Source organism: Penaeus chinensis, chromosome 10 (assembly GCF_019202785.1).
Source record: "Penaeus chinensis breed Huanghai No. 1 chromosome 10, ASM1920278v2, whole genome shotgun sequence".
Classification (NCBI taxonomy): domain Eukaryota; kingdom Metazoa; phylum Arthropoda; class Malacostraca; order Decapoda; family Penaeidae; genus Penaeus; species Penaeus chinensis.
The window spans coordinates 27,118,783-27,136,282 of record NC_061828.1 but is presented as its reverse complement, the minus strand read 5'-3'; the positions used below and the strand labels follow the sequence as shown (position 1 = coordinate 27,136,282).

The following is a 17,500-nucleotide window of genomic DNA, read 5'->3' as shown; positions in this document are numbered from 1 at the left end:
GAGAGAGAGAGAGAGAGAGAGAGAGAGAGAGAGAGAGAGAGAGAGAGAGAGAGAGAGAGAGAGCGTTTGCTCTCGTCTGTTTGTCCCCAAGCTCATTCACCGATGGAGCGCACTAGAGTTTTTGCGCGGCACAGAACCTCTGCCTTAAACCTTCCCATTTTCCGTTTCCTCCGACAAAAGTTGCGCCCCCCCCCCTTATCTCCTCGGCCAGGCAGGCGCGGCGATTATGATAATCCCGGAAGTTATGGCGCCGTAAGTTGAAATCACAAAGCCTGAGATTCGGCGACTGGCGCTTCGATTCCTCCGCCAGCTGTCGCCCGGGCGGAGGGGGAGATGCTCGGGCCTCAGGAAGCGGCGCGACGAAGCCTTTCATTCTGTATCTCCGGCGACACCTTTGCGAAGGATTTCACTTCGGGCGACAGTCCATTACCACTCTGGAAAGTTTGGATGGAGTTTTCCTTTTCCCCCTCTTCCTCCCTTTCTTCCCCTTTCCTACCTCTCTCCTTCGCTTCCTCCTACCTCTCCTTTCTCATTAACATTTCTCATTTGCTTACTCTTTCCTCGTTTACGTCTTTCTCTTTCTCCTCCTCCTCTTCCTCTTTCTAACCCCTCCTCGCCTTCGTCTTCGTCTTCCTCTTTCTCACCCTTCTCTCGCTTAATCCTATTTCTCCTTTCTTTTTATCAGTCTTCTCCTCCTCCGCCTCCTCTCCTTTCTGCCCGGAAAATCGAGACATTTTACGAGGAGAGGACGAAGCGAAGCAACCCAGAGATTGCATTCGAGTCTCCAATGCGCGTTGTTACCAGACTGTGCTACTTGTGTAGCTGAAGGGCTGTTTCTCAGCTGGAGTGAAGGGAGGAGAGAGAGAAGTGAGAAGATAACGAGAGAATGGAGTAGAAAGTGGCATGGAAGGAGGGGCGAGGGAGGAAGGGAGGGAGGGAGGGAGGGAGGAAGAAAAGGACGGAAGGGGAAAAGGAAAGGAGGAAAGGAGAAAAGGAAAGGAGGAAAGGAGAAAAGGAGAAAAGGAGGAAGGAGTGAGAGAGAGAGAGAGAGAGAGAGAGAGAGAGAGAGAGAGAGAGAGAGAGAGAGAGAGAGAGAGAGAGAGAGAGAGAGAGAGAGAGAGAGAGAGAGAGAGAGAGAGAGCAATTGCATTTTATTGGTTCCTACAAGGCTCTCATTCAGGTAAAACACGTAGAGGAGAAGTGTTTATGATTTTACTATTTGTATTTTTGTGCAACAACATAGCAAGTACTTCATAACATCATAATCAGTCTAACTAATCAGTAATTGTCATTGTCATTGGTCCCCGTCATTATAACGTTCCCAATTGAAATTTACGTCATTTACATAGGAAAGGGTTAGCTCCCCTATTCTACATGTTTGCATATATCAAAGATGTTTCTGTTAAAGAGTCACTTCTGTGATGATGCACATAAATAAATCAGTTTACATCAAATCTATTTTTTATTACGAATTATTTTACAGTGAAGAATACCTGGTTTTACATATTCTGATTTTGCTTTGTCATTTCTAATCAGCTTGTAAATGAATAACTATTATTTGCATAAGTTTACACTGTAATGATACTTTACCACATAAATATACATTTTGTGCATTTATTAATTTTAGCTTTCTAAATCATTAATATCACAAAATACGTATTTTTGTTTTTATTCTAATTACATTCCTATATTAAACGTGGAATATAAACAATGTAATTTACTTTAATCCTGTTAACTGAACAACCCTGACCTGCCAGAATTACCAATTACTCTGATAATTATCATCAATGTTATTGATATCATCATTATTACCATCATCATCATAATCATTAATGTTACTATTGTTGTTATTGTTACCATAACACTGATGATGATAATGATAATAGTGATAATGATAATAATGATCTTAATGATAATGATGATAATGATGATGATGATGATGATGATGATGATGATGATGATGATGATGATGATGATGATGATGATGATGATGATGATGATGATGATGATAATAATAATAATAATAATAATGATAATAATAACAATAATAATAATGACAATAAGGATGATAATGATAATAATAAGGGTAATTTCCATTATCATTATTATCATTATCATTATTTTCATTATCACCACTATCATTGTTATCATTATTACTATGACATTACTAATATTAACAATCTTATTATCAATAATATTCTCATCATTACCATTATCATCCCTATCATTATTAACAGTAAAAGGGTAATCGAATATTCTGGAATGTTTGTATATATCTCCCTAGTTAATGTCTATGTGCATGGAGCTTAAATACATTGGAAATAAAGTCTCCTCTCTCTCTCTCTCTTTCTCTCTCTCTGTGTCCCTCTCTGTCTCTCTCTGCCCCCCCCCTCTCTCTCTCTCTCTCTTTCTCTCTCTCTTTCTCTTTCTCTCTTTCTCTTTCTCTTTCTCTCCCCCCCCCCTCTCTCTCTGTCCCTCTTTGTCCCTGTCTATCTCTGTCTCTCTCCCTCCCTTCCTCTCTCTCTCTCTCTCTCTCTCTCTCTCTCTCTCTCTCTCTCTCTCTCTCTCTCTCTCTCTCTCTCTCCCTCTCTCTCTCCCTCTCTCTCTCTCTCTCTCTATCTCTCTCCCTCTCTGTCTCTCTCTCTCTCTCTCTCTCTCTCTCTCTCTCTCTCTCTCTCTCTCTCTCTCTCTCCTCTCTCTATGTCCCTCTATGTCCCTCTCTCTCTCTCTCTCTCTCTCTCTCTCTCTCTCTCTCTCTCTCTCTCTCTCTCTCTCTCTCTCTCTCTCTCTCTCTCTCTCTCTCTCTCTCTCTCTCTCTCTCTCTCTCTCTCTCTCTCTCTCACACACACACACACACACGTTACTATATTTTTACAACTTACTCATCCAACTTACTTTGAACTTAGGACTCGAGCAGGACTGGGTGCAGCGCCCTTCGTCGAGCAAGTTCCTGCAGGCGTGGCAGCTGGTGGCAGAGTGCGGGCGTTGGCAGCCGCCTAGGCACTCCTCGTGACAACACTGGCTTCCCACACAGCCTCCGGGACACTCGCTTCCGCACACTGAGAGGTTGGAAGGGAGAGACGGGGAGATGGAGGAAGGGAAAAGGGTTATCTGCGGACGACTAGAACTGATGAGGGGTTTCTTGGCTCCTGTTCTGACATTTAGAATCTCAAATCGCTTAGCTGAGAGACCATTGAAGGTATATAAAGTTTTATAAGACACTTGTCACGTCAGTACGAATGAAATTAATCTGTCTCTGTCTTGCTGTCTGTCTGTCTGTCTGTCTGTCTGTCTCTCCCTTTCTCTCCCTCTCCCTCTTTCCTTACATCTTCCTCTCCTTCTCCCTTTCTGTTCCTCCCTCTCTCTCCCTGTCTCTCTCCCTCTCCCTCCCTCCCTCCCTCTCTCTCTCCCACCCACCCACCCTCCCCCCATCCCCGTCCCCGCCTCTCCCCCGTACGTCTCACACATTCGGAACCTCAGAGCGCGGGTCCACAGCTGACGTTAAGCTATTAGGGCCAATACCGCTTCGCTTCGTTGGCTGAGCGACCTTCAACGCTTTCTAAAGAGATTTTAACGCAGACTGGATTTCTTTCGCTGGTCGGGAGGCGTGGCACGGAGGGAGATGGTGGGAGGGAGGGGGAGGGGGATAGAAAGGAGGAAAGGAAGGGGTAGGGTGAAGGGGAGGGAAGAGGCGGAGGGAGGGAGGGAGTGGGAAAGGAAGAGGGAGGTAGGGGGAAGGGAGAGAAAGGAGGGATGTAGGGAAGGAGGGAAGAGGAGAGGGAAAGGGAAAGTGGGAGGGAGAGAGAGAGAGTGAGAGAGAAAGGGAGAGGGAGAGGGAGAGGGAGAGCGCAAGGGAGAAGTGGGCAAGGGCAAGGGAGAAGGAGAGAGCAAGGGCAAGGGAGAAGAAGAGATAGAGGGAGAGGGCAACGGAGAGGGAGAGGGGGAGGGATAGGGAGGAAGAGGGAGGGAGTGATGAAGGGACTAATGGATGGAGAGGGGAGGGGCAGGGGAAAGGAGGGGGGGAGGGGCAGGGGAAAGGAGGGGGGGAGGGGCAGGGAAAGGAGGGGGGGGAGGGATGGAGTGGGAGGGAGATAGAGAGAGGAAAATGGAAATGGAAAGGGGAAGAGACGAAAAGAAAGAGAGAGAAATGCCAAAATTTGGTAAAGGTCTTGAAAGTACCACTTTGAACTGAAAAAAAAGCTAGTTCTAAGGCACACACACACACACAAATACATACTCAAACACACACGAACACGCGCGCACGCTTTAACAACACCTGTAGTTCCATAGTCCTTCTCGACTTCCCCCCCCCCCCCCCCCCTCTCTCTCTCTCTCTCTCTCTCTCTCTCTCTCTCTCTCTCTCTCTCATATTGTCTGTCTGTATGGGTGTCTGTCTGTCTATCTGTGTGTCTGTATATCTGCGTGTGCGTTTGCATGTATCTGTGTCTGCGCATGCGTCTGTTTATGCGTTTGTGTCTTCTATGAAGCTGTATACCTGTATGTGTGGATATATATACTATTCTTATATACATATATATATATATATATATATATATATATATATATATATATATATATACACACATATATATACGTGTATGTATATATATATATGTATACATATATATATACATATATATATATAACTTTATATATATAAATATACATTTATATATATATATATATATATATAACTTTATATATATAAATATACATTTATATATATATATATATATATATATATATATACATATATATATGTGTGTGTAATTTCAGTGTGTGTGTGTGTGTGCGTGTCTCTGTCTCTTTGTCTGCCTGCGTCTCCTTCGTCAGCGGCCTATACTCACGCGTCTGGCAGTGGCGCTGCCCCCAGCAGCGCGGCGCCCCGCATCGCCTGGAGCGGAAGCAGCCGAGGGCGGGCGGGCACTCCGGGCACTCGTGCTGCGGGCGGTTGCGCTGCGGGGGGGCGGGGAGACAGGCTCGTTAGCGCGTGTAATCGCACACAGACACTAGAAATGTATGTATGAATGCATGCGTGTGCGTGTGCAGAGACCCCGCCCAGCCTCGGGCGCAGGTGCTGTGCGTGCGGGAGGAAGCACGCGAGGCACGCCCGAGGGGCCCGACGCTGTTGCCAAGCATAGGGGGAGCGGCATCGCATCTCCGGATCCGGGATGCTGGTGGGATGCTGGGCGGGGGGCGATGTTGCACGCTGTAGCAAGGCGGGAGGGCGGCTGGATTGGCCTGCATCGTGCATGGCGACGCCCGCAAGGGAAGGGGGGAGGGGGAGGGGAAGGAGGCAGCAACAGTAGTGAAGATAATGATAATGATGCTACTGCTGATGGTAAATATGATAATAATGACAATACTGATAATGACAATAATCATACTGACAATGTTCGATATGATAATAATAATAATGATAATGGTGACGGTGATGATGATGATGATAGTAATAATAATAACAATAACAATAATAATAATAACAATAATAATAATAACAATAATAATGATAAGAGTCATAATAAGGATGATAATAACAATAGCAATAATGATGATAATAATAATAACAATAATAATAATAATAATAATAATAATAATAATGATAATAATGATAATAATAATAACGCTAATAATAAAAACAATGATAATAATAATATGAACAATAATAAAAAATAAACACCACACCCACCACCGACAAAAAAATAACAATAAAAAACAACGACAACAAACAAGCAAAGCGAGGCTCCAGATTAAGATAATCCTGAACTGAACTTGTAATCATAAAGAAAGTTCAAATATAGATTTTTTTTCCTTTTCGTTTTGTGTTGAAAGAAGATTCAAATATGTTTAGAATATCCCGGAAAGGAATTGAATCTAATGAACAAATGGATATCAAATCGGACAATAAAGATTGCGAATTATGAGGATGCTCCTTCTACTACTTATAATAATAATAATAATAACTGTTATAATAGTAATGATAATAATAATAATAATAATAATAATAATAATAATAATAATAATAATAATAATAATAATAATGATAATAATAATGATAATAATAATGATAATAATAATGATAATAGTAATAATAAAAATAATAATAATAATAATAATAATAATAATAATAATAATAATAATAATAATGATAATAATAATGATAATAATAATGATAATAATAATGATAATAGTAATAATAATAATAATAATAAAACAATAATAATGATAATAATAATGATAATAATGATAAAGATAATAATAATAATAATAATAATAATAATAATAATAATAACAACAATGATAACAACAATTGATATAACGATACTAACAGTCAATTATTACTAAAAAAATAACGATTATTGCGAATATAAAGAACAATAAGAAAAGAGTAAACAGAGAACTAGACGCTAAAGCCGGCGAACGAAGAGAGATGACTCACGTTGATGTAGTTCTCCGCGAGCCGGTTGGCGGTGATGTGCTCCCAGTCGACGGTGTGGACGAAGCACAGCCGCGGGTTGCGCTCGATCCGCACGGAGCCTGAGACGGACAGCGCTTCGGTTACGCGTGTGGGATGGGGTGCGTGCGTGTGTGTGTGTGCGTGTGGGCGTGTGTGTGTGGGTGTGTTTCCTGTGTATGTAAATGTATATACACATATTGCATATACCTGCAACACCACATGCAACGAGAAGCGGAGAGAAGCGGACCTCTGAGGATGACGGTGAGCGAGACGAGGCCGACCTCCCGCAGATTCGGCACGTCGTAGATGACGAGGGCGTAGTTGTGGAACAGGACGTCGCCCCTGGGGGAGGGGGGTGTCAGTAGGGGTCTGGCGGGGGGGAGGGGGCAGAGGAAGGGGGGGACAGAAACAGAGGGAAAGAAACAGAGGGAGAATAGAGAGCGAGCGAGCGAGCGAGAGAGAAGAGAGAGAGAGAGAGAGAGAGAGAGAGAGAGAGAGAGAGAGAGAGAGAGAGAGAGAGAGAGAGAGATAGAATGAATGAGAAAGAGAGAAACTGAAGATAAAAGAAAAGGGCAGGGATAAACATGTACAATAAAAGTGGAAAATGAAGAAAAACAAACACGAATGACGGATTATTCACAAAAAATTACAGAAATAAATCTCACAAAGGGAAACAACGAGAGTCAGCCCATCAAATAGCTTAAATAGAATATATAAATCCTTTTCTTAAGGATTCTTATCAAAACCTCAATGCCTTCCTATCAAACAGGATAAGGAATGCCAACCATAAACCATCAAGAATAATTTAAAAGTAAAATAACTTCATAACTCATCGTCTTGAGATAATGGCAGGAAACCGCACGTTTGTTGGCGGAGGAAATGGTTGGGAATGCATGACAGCCGGTCCGTCTATGACAGACGTGGCCTTACGGGAGTTGCGCATCATTATCATTATCATCATCGTTATCATTATCATCATCATCATCATCATCATCATCATCATCATCATCATCATTATCATTATAATTATCATCATCATCATCATTATAATTATCATCATCATCATCATCATCATTATCATTATCATTATCATCGTCATCGTCATCGTCATCGTTATCGTTATCGTCATCGTCATCATTATCATTATCATTATCATCATCATCGTTATCATTATTATCATTATCATTATCAGTATCATCATTATCATTATCATTATCATTATAATTATCATCATCATCATCACCATCTTCATCATCATCATCGTTACCATTACCATTATCATTATCATCATCATTTCAAAAAGAGAATACGAATATATATATATATATATAATTTAAACCCTTGTTTTAGAAAAGTTACATGAATGATACTTTTCTTTTGTTCAGACACCCATCACATGTACAACTGTTTCTATCCAACCTTAATGACCAACACCGTAACATTAAATTTACCTTGATACGCTTATCACCAAAAAAAAAAAAAAAAAAAAAAAAAAAACAACTTCAAATTACCATATCTCGGACGATTAAGTTATTGCGTTCGAAAACAATTACGTGAGTTACTCAAATATTCGTTACCCCGAGTAAAATTCAATATAGTTTTCACGAATAACCACATTATCAACACTTTTTTAAAGTACAGTTTTTTGCTCCTGACTTATGTTCAAACATTGTATATATGTTTAACTGTCCTAGCTGTAATACTAGGTATATTGGAGCAACAACACGTTGGTTCAAGCATAGAATTCTTGAACATATGGGGAAGTCCATAAGAACAGGCCCACCGGCGTTCTCTGCAATACGCCAACATTCTTACATGGAAAACCACCCCTACACTCGCAGTGATTTCAAAATTCTGTCTACATCTGCAAACTCGACCTCCTAATCTTGGAATCCCTGTTTATTCATAAGATGAAACCAAAGCTAAACAACAACTCAACAGCCACACAGTTATTTACAGGTGTGATCCTGTGACCGTAATTACATGTTTAGTTGTTTATGTGTTTTATGTGTTTTACCTGTCTTTTAGAAACAAAACTCCTTTGTTTCTTTCTGTTTCGCTTATTTTAAGATTTTTATAATTTTGAACCGTTATTTCTTGCCTTGTCTGGCTCCAATGTATTCATTTTGTTTTGTTCCTTCTTTGTAGCACTGAGGATAAAGACGGTCGTCTTTGAAACGTTTGCAAAATAAAGATGTTCATCACAGCCTTGGTTATCATTTTCATTTTATATATATATATATATATATATATATATATATATATGTATGTATATGCATATATATATAAATTTATGCATATATATATTATATATATATTATATACATATTATATATTATATATATTATATACATATTATATATTATATATATTATATACATATTATATATTATATATATTATATATATATATGTATATATATGTATATATATATATATATATATATATATATATATATATATATTTGATGACTTCACGTATTTTGTATAAAGCTCTTCTCTTTTAGCTTCCTAATTCTATTATTTTGGTATACATAACTGGCAGAGTGGGGCACCACATTCAATCATGACGGGAATCCATATGCTGGTTAAGGCTTCCCAGAGTGCACAAAATGCTTTCAGTTTGGACAGCATGGAAATTATGCTCCTGGCTATAGATGACCCATTCTATTCATTCCGAATATTCACACCCTGACAAATTCACACCGAGACATATGTAATGGAATTATTACCTAGATTCAAGGCTCTTCTACAATCAGTGGAATCATTATTAATTAGATTTTTCTTATCACACTGTTCCTGGTCATCCTTTGCCTCTGATCCCGGTTAGTGTACCATCCACTAAGAGGGGGCGTGGCACTCCAGTTGTCACTCCACAAATACACCTGTCCACACCTGTATCGCCTGCGCGTGATCCCATAGTTCTTTCATTTTTCGCTTTTGTTTCTATTACTTGTATTTGTTAGTTTTGTTGTTTCTTCTTTTAGTTCATGTATTTAATTTGTATTTTGATACGTCTTGTATTATGAAAAGGTCATGTTTTACTCCTATATATTTTTTTAACGATTTCTCAGTTCGTGACGTGACACCGCAATTTTGAATACTCACCTTTATGAATAATTTATTTAATTAATGTTTTTAATTTCTACTAATGACTTAATTTATCACCTTATTTTATTAATGATTTTTAATGATCTCAATTTTACTGTTTTATGATTTTAGTCGGTTTTTAATTTATTATCTTTTAGTCCGTGTTTTTGTATATTTTTATTAAGAATTTCGATATTCTTATGTGGAATTAATCGTATTAAGAATAGTATTTATTTTATTTGATTTAATTTTGCTTTTATTGAGAAAAATGGTTCAAAATGTCGTGACGTCTAGAGTTCCCGGGAACGGAGAAAGTAAACAGTGTCAACTGGAACTTTGTTTGCGCCACATCCCCTCTCTGAAAATCTACACCAAAGGCTTGTACTAGCTCTTGTTTACTTGCCTAGGATTGGAAAATGCTGGACGTGTTAAGCATAAATGAAGCAATTTATAATACTTTACATAGAAGAAGCTGAAGTAACCTAAACTTAAATCCAGTGATACTCATTTTAAATACTAGTTCTTTTTTGCTTTTTATTTTATGTTTCTTAGTCTTTTAATAGTGTATATCAGTATGAAAGTAACGTAACTTATTCGAGACTTTTACTGCTGAGTGTTTGCCTTTTATTTACTGTTTTAATTTAGTGAACATTTACTGTGCTCTTACCTGTACTTTAACTGATTTTTTTAATTCTACTTTTACTATACTTTTACTATTTTATTTTTCTTTACCTTTTTCTGTTCGTAATTTTCCCCTTATTCCCGACTGTTACTACCCTTATTTCTACCACGCTTCTGTGCCTACCGCTCGTGTTACCTCTACTACTGCTATTGCTCGTGCTACCACTACTGCTATGGATACTACTGCCATTACTGCTATTGCTATCACTACAGTGGAAGGATACGAGAGAAGGATAAAGACAGCATTGTTAGATCTTTTCAAAGGAGTTACTGTCTCATTTCAAGAGGAAGGAACGGGACCCCGAACTTTAATTCTCACCTGGTCCCTAAGCCTCTCCTGCCTCACGGGAGATTTGAATTCGGCTCCTCTGTACGGATGATACCTGGCCTTGAGCTGGGAGTATACCTTACACACATCAGAATTTTTGGTGGCATATTGGTGGGATGTTGCTTTATCCGACTTGTGCCCTTCTGCTAAAGAACGTCCAGCACAAATAGCTACTTCCTGATAGGTATGTCAACCCTGTTTGTAGCCTCTTTAAGAGGACTTTCCAGAGCCATGGTATTATGAATATTGTGCATTTCTAGTATTTAAGAGCGGTGCCCATTTTCAGCCTAATCTTATCTCTTGCAGAGATAGATATATCTATTAATACCTGCTCGCCCAGCTAGTTGTGGCCCTTGGCTCTCGTTAGGCATAGGGACACTGGATATACTCATGTACCATTTCTTGCATTCGGTGGTACCCTGTGTTAAGCGAACCCCTTGTTTAGGGAACCCCGAGTTAAGCGAACCCGTGTTCGGTGTTGCCCTCGTGTTCAGTGTGCTTGGCATATCATACCCATTGCTTAGGCCATGCCCGGAAAGCAAATAAGACTTACTCGCAGTAAGAAAGCCGAGTCAGTGAGTCAGCCTAGTTCTCGTGCATCGTCACCAATGCCGCGACCATCTGCAGAACAACAACCAGTCGTTGCTCACGGCTCAAACCTCGAAGTAAAGTTAGCAGTGCTAGTGATGGACTGTGAAATTACTTGTTTTTTGAAATTCTTGAAAGATGTGAAAGCGAAGACACAGCGGTTCGCCTTGCCGGGTAAGAAGAGGCAACCAGTCAGCAGGTGGAAGTGATACAACACATGGATGCTGCAATGACTAGCCAATCCAACCAAACAGAAACCATGGATACCATTCTAAGACAACATCAGGAAGACCAAGGCAGAGATGAGGAGATTGCCAGGCTCTAATGCCACTTAGAGGAAAAGGAAAAAGAGATACCGGAATCATGAGGAAGCACTAGGTGACCCCTCAGAACTTCTACGGTGTATATTCCTGTCTGGAATTCCACCTTGGCTCAGGGATTTCCTTACCCTAAAGGAAGACTGCCCACCATAAAACCTTACCGAGGCCGCGCAAATGATCTGGAATTCCCGAAATGGCATAAGGGATAGGGAGTCAACTACATGCCACCAGTCTCCAAATGACTTACCTGTGGATGACCATTTACAGCAATGTCACTACCCAGACTGTCTACCATGCAACTGTGACCTGTATCCCTGTCCTGTTTTGGCAGAACAAGATGGAGTTCTGCCATCGCGCCCTGCTCCAACCAAATAGTGTGACTTCCATCATGGCCACCACCACAGCACTTCAGATTGGCATGCAGTAACAGCAGCAAGGAGACCAACAGCCACCAGAAGCTTGACTTGCTTCCGCTGTCGGAGAGCTGGACATTTGGCCCGGGAGTGTCCGTTTTAGATTGGCCAGAATGGCAGAGCTCCCAGCCCCACAGGCAATCACTGGAGTTAAACCAGTTGATCTTCTTGGCGAATGCACTGTGTCCTATGGGAAAACCTCTAGTGGAACTCAGTGTTAATGGCAGAACATTATGCTTCATTAACACAAGATCTGAAGCTACTCTCGTTACTGCCATCTTGATGGATACATGCCATAGGACTCGAAGCAGAAGTTCCACAAGGATACTCCAAGGTGTGACAGGCCAACTTCTTCATTTCATCTTAGAGCTGACCCTTCCTTTCCACCTGGATGATAACCTTTCTGTCCCTCATCAAGTCTCCGAAGTTGACATCTCCTTTCCAGGCGACATTCTCCTCACAGTGCTGCCACAAATGATGCAGTCCATGTTCTCCAGGGGAGGAGGTTTCCAGTTGTATACATGGACCACCAATCCCTTGGAGTCTGTCCTGTCAGAAGCACCAACACAGAAGGTTGCCAGTGTCGGTGCTGACAGGTTCTGCTCATTGACCAAGAACAGAAACCTCAAGTGGAGGCTGCAGTGCATCTTATCCAGCGTATGGAGATTCCTCCTCACTCTGGCTGTTTCCTGCATGGTTGTGTTGCATGTACTGCTCCTGGTGACTTCAGCAGTTGTAGAGGCCCTCACCTTGCTATACTGCATCACCACCGTCAAGGAACGTCACTGCCATGTGTGGGCTGTGAATCCTTCTCGGCCACTCATCCTTCACAATGGAACATGCCTAGGCACGGTGGAATCCATTGAATCCACCTCAAAACCCACCTGTCAAACCTGTGGCCGTGACCAGCAATGATCCTGTTGAGGATGGCTCTACTTGAGGATCTGAAATTTGTTTGGGAAGATGACGACTTTGACTGCTTCTACGAAGTATAGGACTTAGAATCTATAGCCTTTGGAGAAAACAGCGGCCATTTTTCAATAGACCTCGGCCACCTGGAAGAAGACCAACGCCTTGATCTCACAGACTTGTTCAGTCATTACAAAGGAGTCTTTGACAGCGATGAAGGAATAGTTGGGTTAGTGCCTGGCATCAAGCACCAGATTGATACTGGTGATGCCGTCCCAGTCTACATTTGTCAATAGAGGCTGCCATAGTCAACTCACCAAACCATCAAGGAGCAGTGTGAGTCCATGCTCTGTGCTGGTGTAATTTCAGTTCAGGAGACTCCCCTTTTGATTGTCCACAGCACCAACAATGTTCCAGCGAATGATGAATCTTGTCCTGTCTTCTGTGATGAGATGTCATACACTTGCATATTTGGATGATGTGATTATATACAGCCAAAGCTTCTCACAACACCTCAAAGATCTTGATGAGACTTTGCATTGCTTTGTTAAGCAGGTCTGAAGCTAAACCTTCAAAAGTGCCTGTTTGTTGCTACAACTATAGACTTTCTGGGTTTACAACCTCCTACTGCCACTGCCACACACTGGGTGCTACTGGCCTCTTTAGAAAGCATATCCCAGGTTATGCAACCATTGCGTCACCTTTATATCTCCTCTTAAAGAAGGCACAAGCATGGAATTGGGGTCCTGAACACCAAGTTGCCTTCAGTACACCCAAAGAGAAGCTCATCTCAGCACCCATCCTGCTTCAGCCAGACTTCACTCGAGAGTTCGAGCTTCATACAGATGCATCCAGTATAGCCTTGGGGGCGTACCTGATCCAGAGAGACTATCTTCAAATTCCACATCCCATAGCCTATTACAGCAGGAAGTTGCATGATCCCGAAACTCAATACGCCACAATTGACCTGGAAGCCCTAGCTGCTCTGGAAGGTCTTTGTGTATTTGATTCCTACCTCTACAGACGCCACTGAAAAGCTGGCAGAAGAACAAAGAGCTGACCCTCAACTGGCTAACATTCGACATTATTTAATGGATGGAACAGTACCTAAGAAGAAACTCCCACTAACCTTAAACAACTCAGATAAAACACGGAGTACTGTATCGGTTGAAACACTTCTCAGACTGGATTTGTTACCAGTTGGTGATGTCTGAAACTATCAAACTTACCTCCTCTTGCATCACATCCAGGTGTACGTCGGAGGTGCCAGAAGCCAGGTCCATGTTTTATTGGCCAAACATGCTGTGGGATGCCCATCGATATATAGAAATCCGTGTGGCCTGTCAATAATCTCGAAGCAATACACAGAACTGTTTTAAGATTTTAGTTGTTTTTTAATTTGCTCATAGCTCTTTTAGTCCATGTTTTTATAACATTTTATTAATCAATTTGATATTATTATGTGGAGTGAATAATTTTAAGAACAATATGTACTTTATTTTATTTTAATTCCAATGGAACTTTGCGCCACATCCCCGGGAGATTTGAATTCGGAATTCTCTTCACGAATGGTACCTGGTCTTGAGCTGGGAGTATTCCTTAAGATACTACCATAAGCATCTCTCTAATCCTCGTGAAATCCCAGGCAATGTTCCTTACTAGAAATAGTTTTACATAGATAGTAGACGCTGAATATTCCTTTGATGTTTCCTAATCGGTGGCGTGTGGGTGGGTGGGGGTGGGGGGGTAATTTGCATAAAGGTAGGATTTATCGTTGCTTACCAATTACTCTACTCAATAACTCCTATATCATGCACCTGTGATGTATATCTAAAATATTTCACTGCCTTTGGGATATACAGTTACGTAAGGTCTATTTACGTGAAAAAAACAACAACAACTTGGTTTCACTATGAATATGTGTAAATCACTGTGAATAATTCAGTCAATCAATGCATGAGATGAAGCTGCTCTCTCTCTCTCTCTCTCTCTCTCTCTCTCTCTCTCTCTCTCTCTCTCTCTCTCTCTCTCTCTCTCTCTCTCTCTCTCTCTCTCTCTCTCTCTCTCTCTCTCTCTCTCTCTCTCTCTCTCTCTCTCTCTCTCTCTCTCTCTCTCTCTCTCTGTGTGTGTGTGTTTGTGTGTGCGTGTGCGTGTGTGAGCGTGTGGTGTGTGTGTGCGTGTGGTGTGTGTGTGTGCGTGTGGTGTGTGTGTTTGTGTGTGTGAGCGTGTGGTGTGTGTGTGCGTGTGGTGTGTGTGTGCGTGTGGTGTGTGTGTGTGTGCGTGTGGTGTGTGTGTGTGCGTGTGGTGTGTGTGTGTGCGTGTGGTGTGTGTGTGTGTGTGTGTGTGCGTGTGGTGTGTGTGTGTGCGTGTGGTGTGTGTGTGTGCGTGTGGTGTGTGTGTGTGCGTGTGGTGTGTGTGTGTGCGTGTGGTGTGTGTGTGTGCGTGTGGTGTGTGTGTGTGCGTGTGGTGTGTGTGTGTGCGTGTGGTGTGTGTGTGTGCGTGTGGTGTGTGTGTGCGTGTGGTGTGTGTGTGCGTGTGGTGTATGTGTGCTTGTGTGTGTGTGTGTGTGCGTGTTTAGTGGCGTAGCTTGACATTTACTGAAAATATTTATCTAAACTTCACAAAAGTAAATACTTTTTTTGCCTGTGCAAATTACTGAGAATTAACAATTATAGTACAATTCTTGCTGAATGGTTTGGCATAGCATGCAGTGACTCGAAAACAACAATTTATAAAACAAATCATAACCACAGTTTATTTTGTTTTTCGTAAATCTATTAATTTACTCTTTTATCATTTTTTTTCTTTACCCACATCCTTCCCTCCGCTCTCCACCCATTAACTACGTAATTACATGTGTGTTTATTGTCGTAAGTGGCCATAACGTATATTATACCAATTATCACCAAAACGCTGCAAAAGTACCTTAGTCTCCATCTTATACAAATGAATGCAAGGCAACAAATGAATCTATAGCACCACATTAATTTAAAACAACGAATGAATTCATAACAACGAACGTGAACATTCTCGTGGGAAAGATATACCACGGACTTGTATCTGCTCATTGTTTATAACTTTCACCTTTCACTGCCTCCCCTTAAAGTTTAACAAGGTGACTTTGAGGAATTTGATAGCGAGGGGAGAGGATGAAAGGCTGGAGAGGGGAAAATATAGATTTCTAAAAGGCTGCACAAGGTGGAGTAAGTAAGGTGCTATTTGTATTTATGAAGGGATAACTAACATTTCAAAAAACGGATTAGATTCGCGAATGCCTCTCAAGAAAACTATTGGGGGGAATATATAGAACTGGCAGCAGGGAAAAGTGAAAAATAAAACCATTCCCCGGAAATCTTCTGATAGATGCTCTGTCTGGGAGGTTATTTTGGTCCCTTTTATTGTTATTCTCTAACTCCCTATCTGCCTGTTAGATTGTCTGTATGTGTGTCTCTCAGAGAGGGCAGCAACGCATTCAAACTTGTGAGAGAACGTTTTAGATTTTTCACCTTATCTGGAGTATGTAGCTACCTGACAGTACCTAGTCTATACAGAGAACACTAGTGAGATTTAGAGTGTGTGGCATTGAGCAGCAATGGCTAGCCTGTCATAGAATCGTCACTACCTGCTGATAACGTCATTGCCTCCACCTCGCGCGGTGCAGAGTGCGGCGGCATGGGGCTCTCCGGTCCTGCCACATTTGCAGATGTGGAGATAGATGTACCGCTCAGCGAAGACGAAGATGGTGATGCTCCACCTACGTAGTATTGCTCGGCCCTTGTCCCCCACCAGCATTGAGTCTTAGGAGGCGTAGCTGCCGCATTACTCTCAGACCACCACCAGAAAATACCCCATGGAATACAATCCTGACAGTGTCAGTAACACACTCACTCCAGCCATCAAAACAGATATAAGATGACCGACCCTTCACGAGAGAACCCCCATGCCAGCTACCCTCCACGCCTCTAAACGCAATGCCAGCAGCACCTGTACCACCAGCTTTTGCTCCCCGAGCTGATTACGTCAAGCTTGCCTTTACAGGAAGTGCTTCTGTGGAAACCAAGCTTCGATGGCTGACAGAAGTCAAGAGAACTTTTCCTAGTGTCGAGATCTAAACGAGGTGAAGATGACTGTGGCAACATCACACTTCCCCTACATATTCTGCCGACTTCAAGCCATCATAGACTGGGTCACGAAAGGAGAGTTTCTGTTGCTAAACCTTACCAAGCAGGACTCGCAAGGATAAGGATAATGATGAAGATGAGAATGAAGATGAAGATGACGAGAAGGATGGGGTCAAGGGTCAAGGTAAAGGTAAGGATAAAGGTAAAGTTTTTTTTTCTCTCTCTCACTCTCTCTCACTCTCTCTCTCTCTCTCTCTCTCTCTCTCTCTCTCTCTCTCTCTCTCTCTCTCTCTCTCTCTCTCTCTCTCTCTCTCTCTCTCTCTCACTCTCTCTCTCTCTCTCTCTCTCTCTCTCTCTCTCTCTCTCTCTCTCTCTCCTCTCTCTCTCACTCTCTCTCTCTCTCTCACTCTCTCACTCTCTCTCTCTCTCTCTCTCTCTCTCTCTCTCTCTCTCTCTCTCTCACTCTCTCACTCTCTCTCTCTCTCACTCTCTCACTCTCTCTCTCTCTCTCTCTCTCTCTCTCACTCTCTCACTCTCTCTCTCTCCCTCTCCGTCTCCCTCTCCCTCCCTCCCCTTTTTATCCTCTCCCCTCTT

General features: G+C 41.8%; 1 protein-coding gene across 1 annotated transcript in view; it reads right to left on the bottom strand.

The window, feature by feature from the left end:
* LOC125029920 (insulin-like peptide receptor) overlaps window positions 1–17,500 on the bottom strand; it is a 70,002-nt gene that overhangs the window by 23,181 nt on the left and 29,321 nt on the right. Inside the window, exons 4-7 of the mRNA XM_047620107.1 lie at window positions 6,705–6,799; window positions 6,440–6,537; window positions 4,848–4,956; window positions 2,896–3,059 (exon numbers count right to left, since the gene is read on the bottom strand). Coding sequence (XP_047476063.1) covers window positions 2,896–3,059; window positions 4,848–4,956; window positions 6,440–6,537; window positions 6,705–6,799 — 466 coding nt within the window. The remainder of the gene's footprint in view (window positions 1–2,895; window positions 3,060–4,847; window positions 4,957–6,439; window positions 6,538–6,704; window positions 6,800–17,500) is intronic.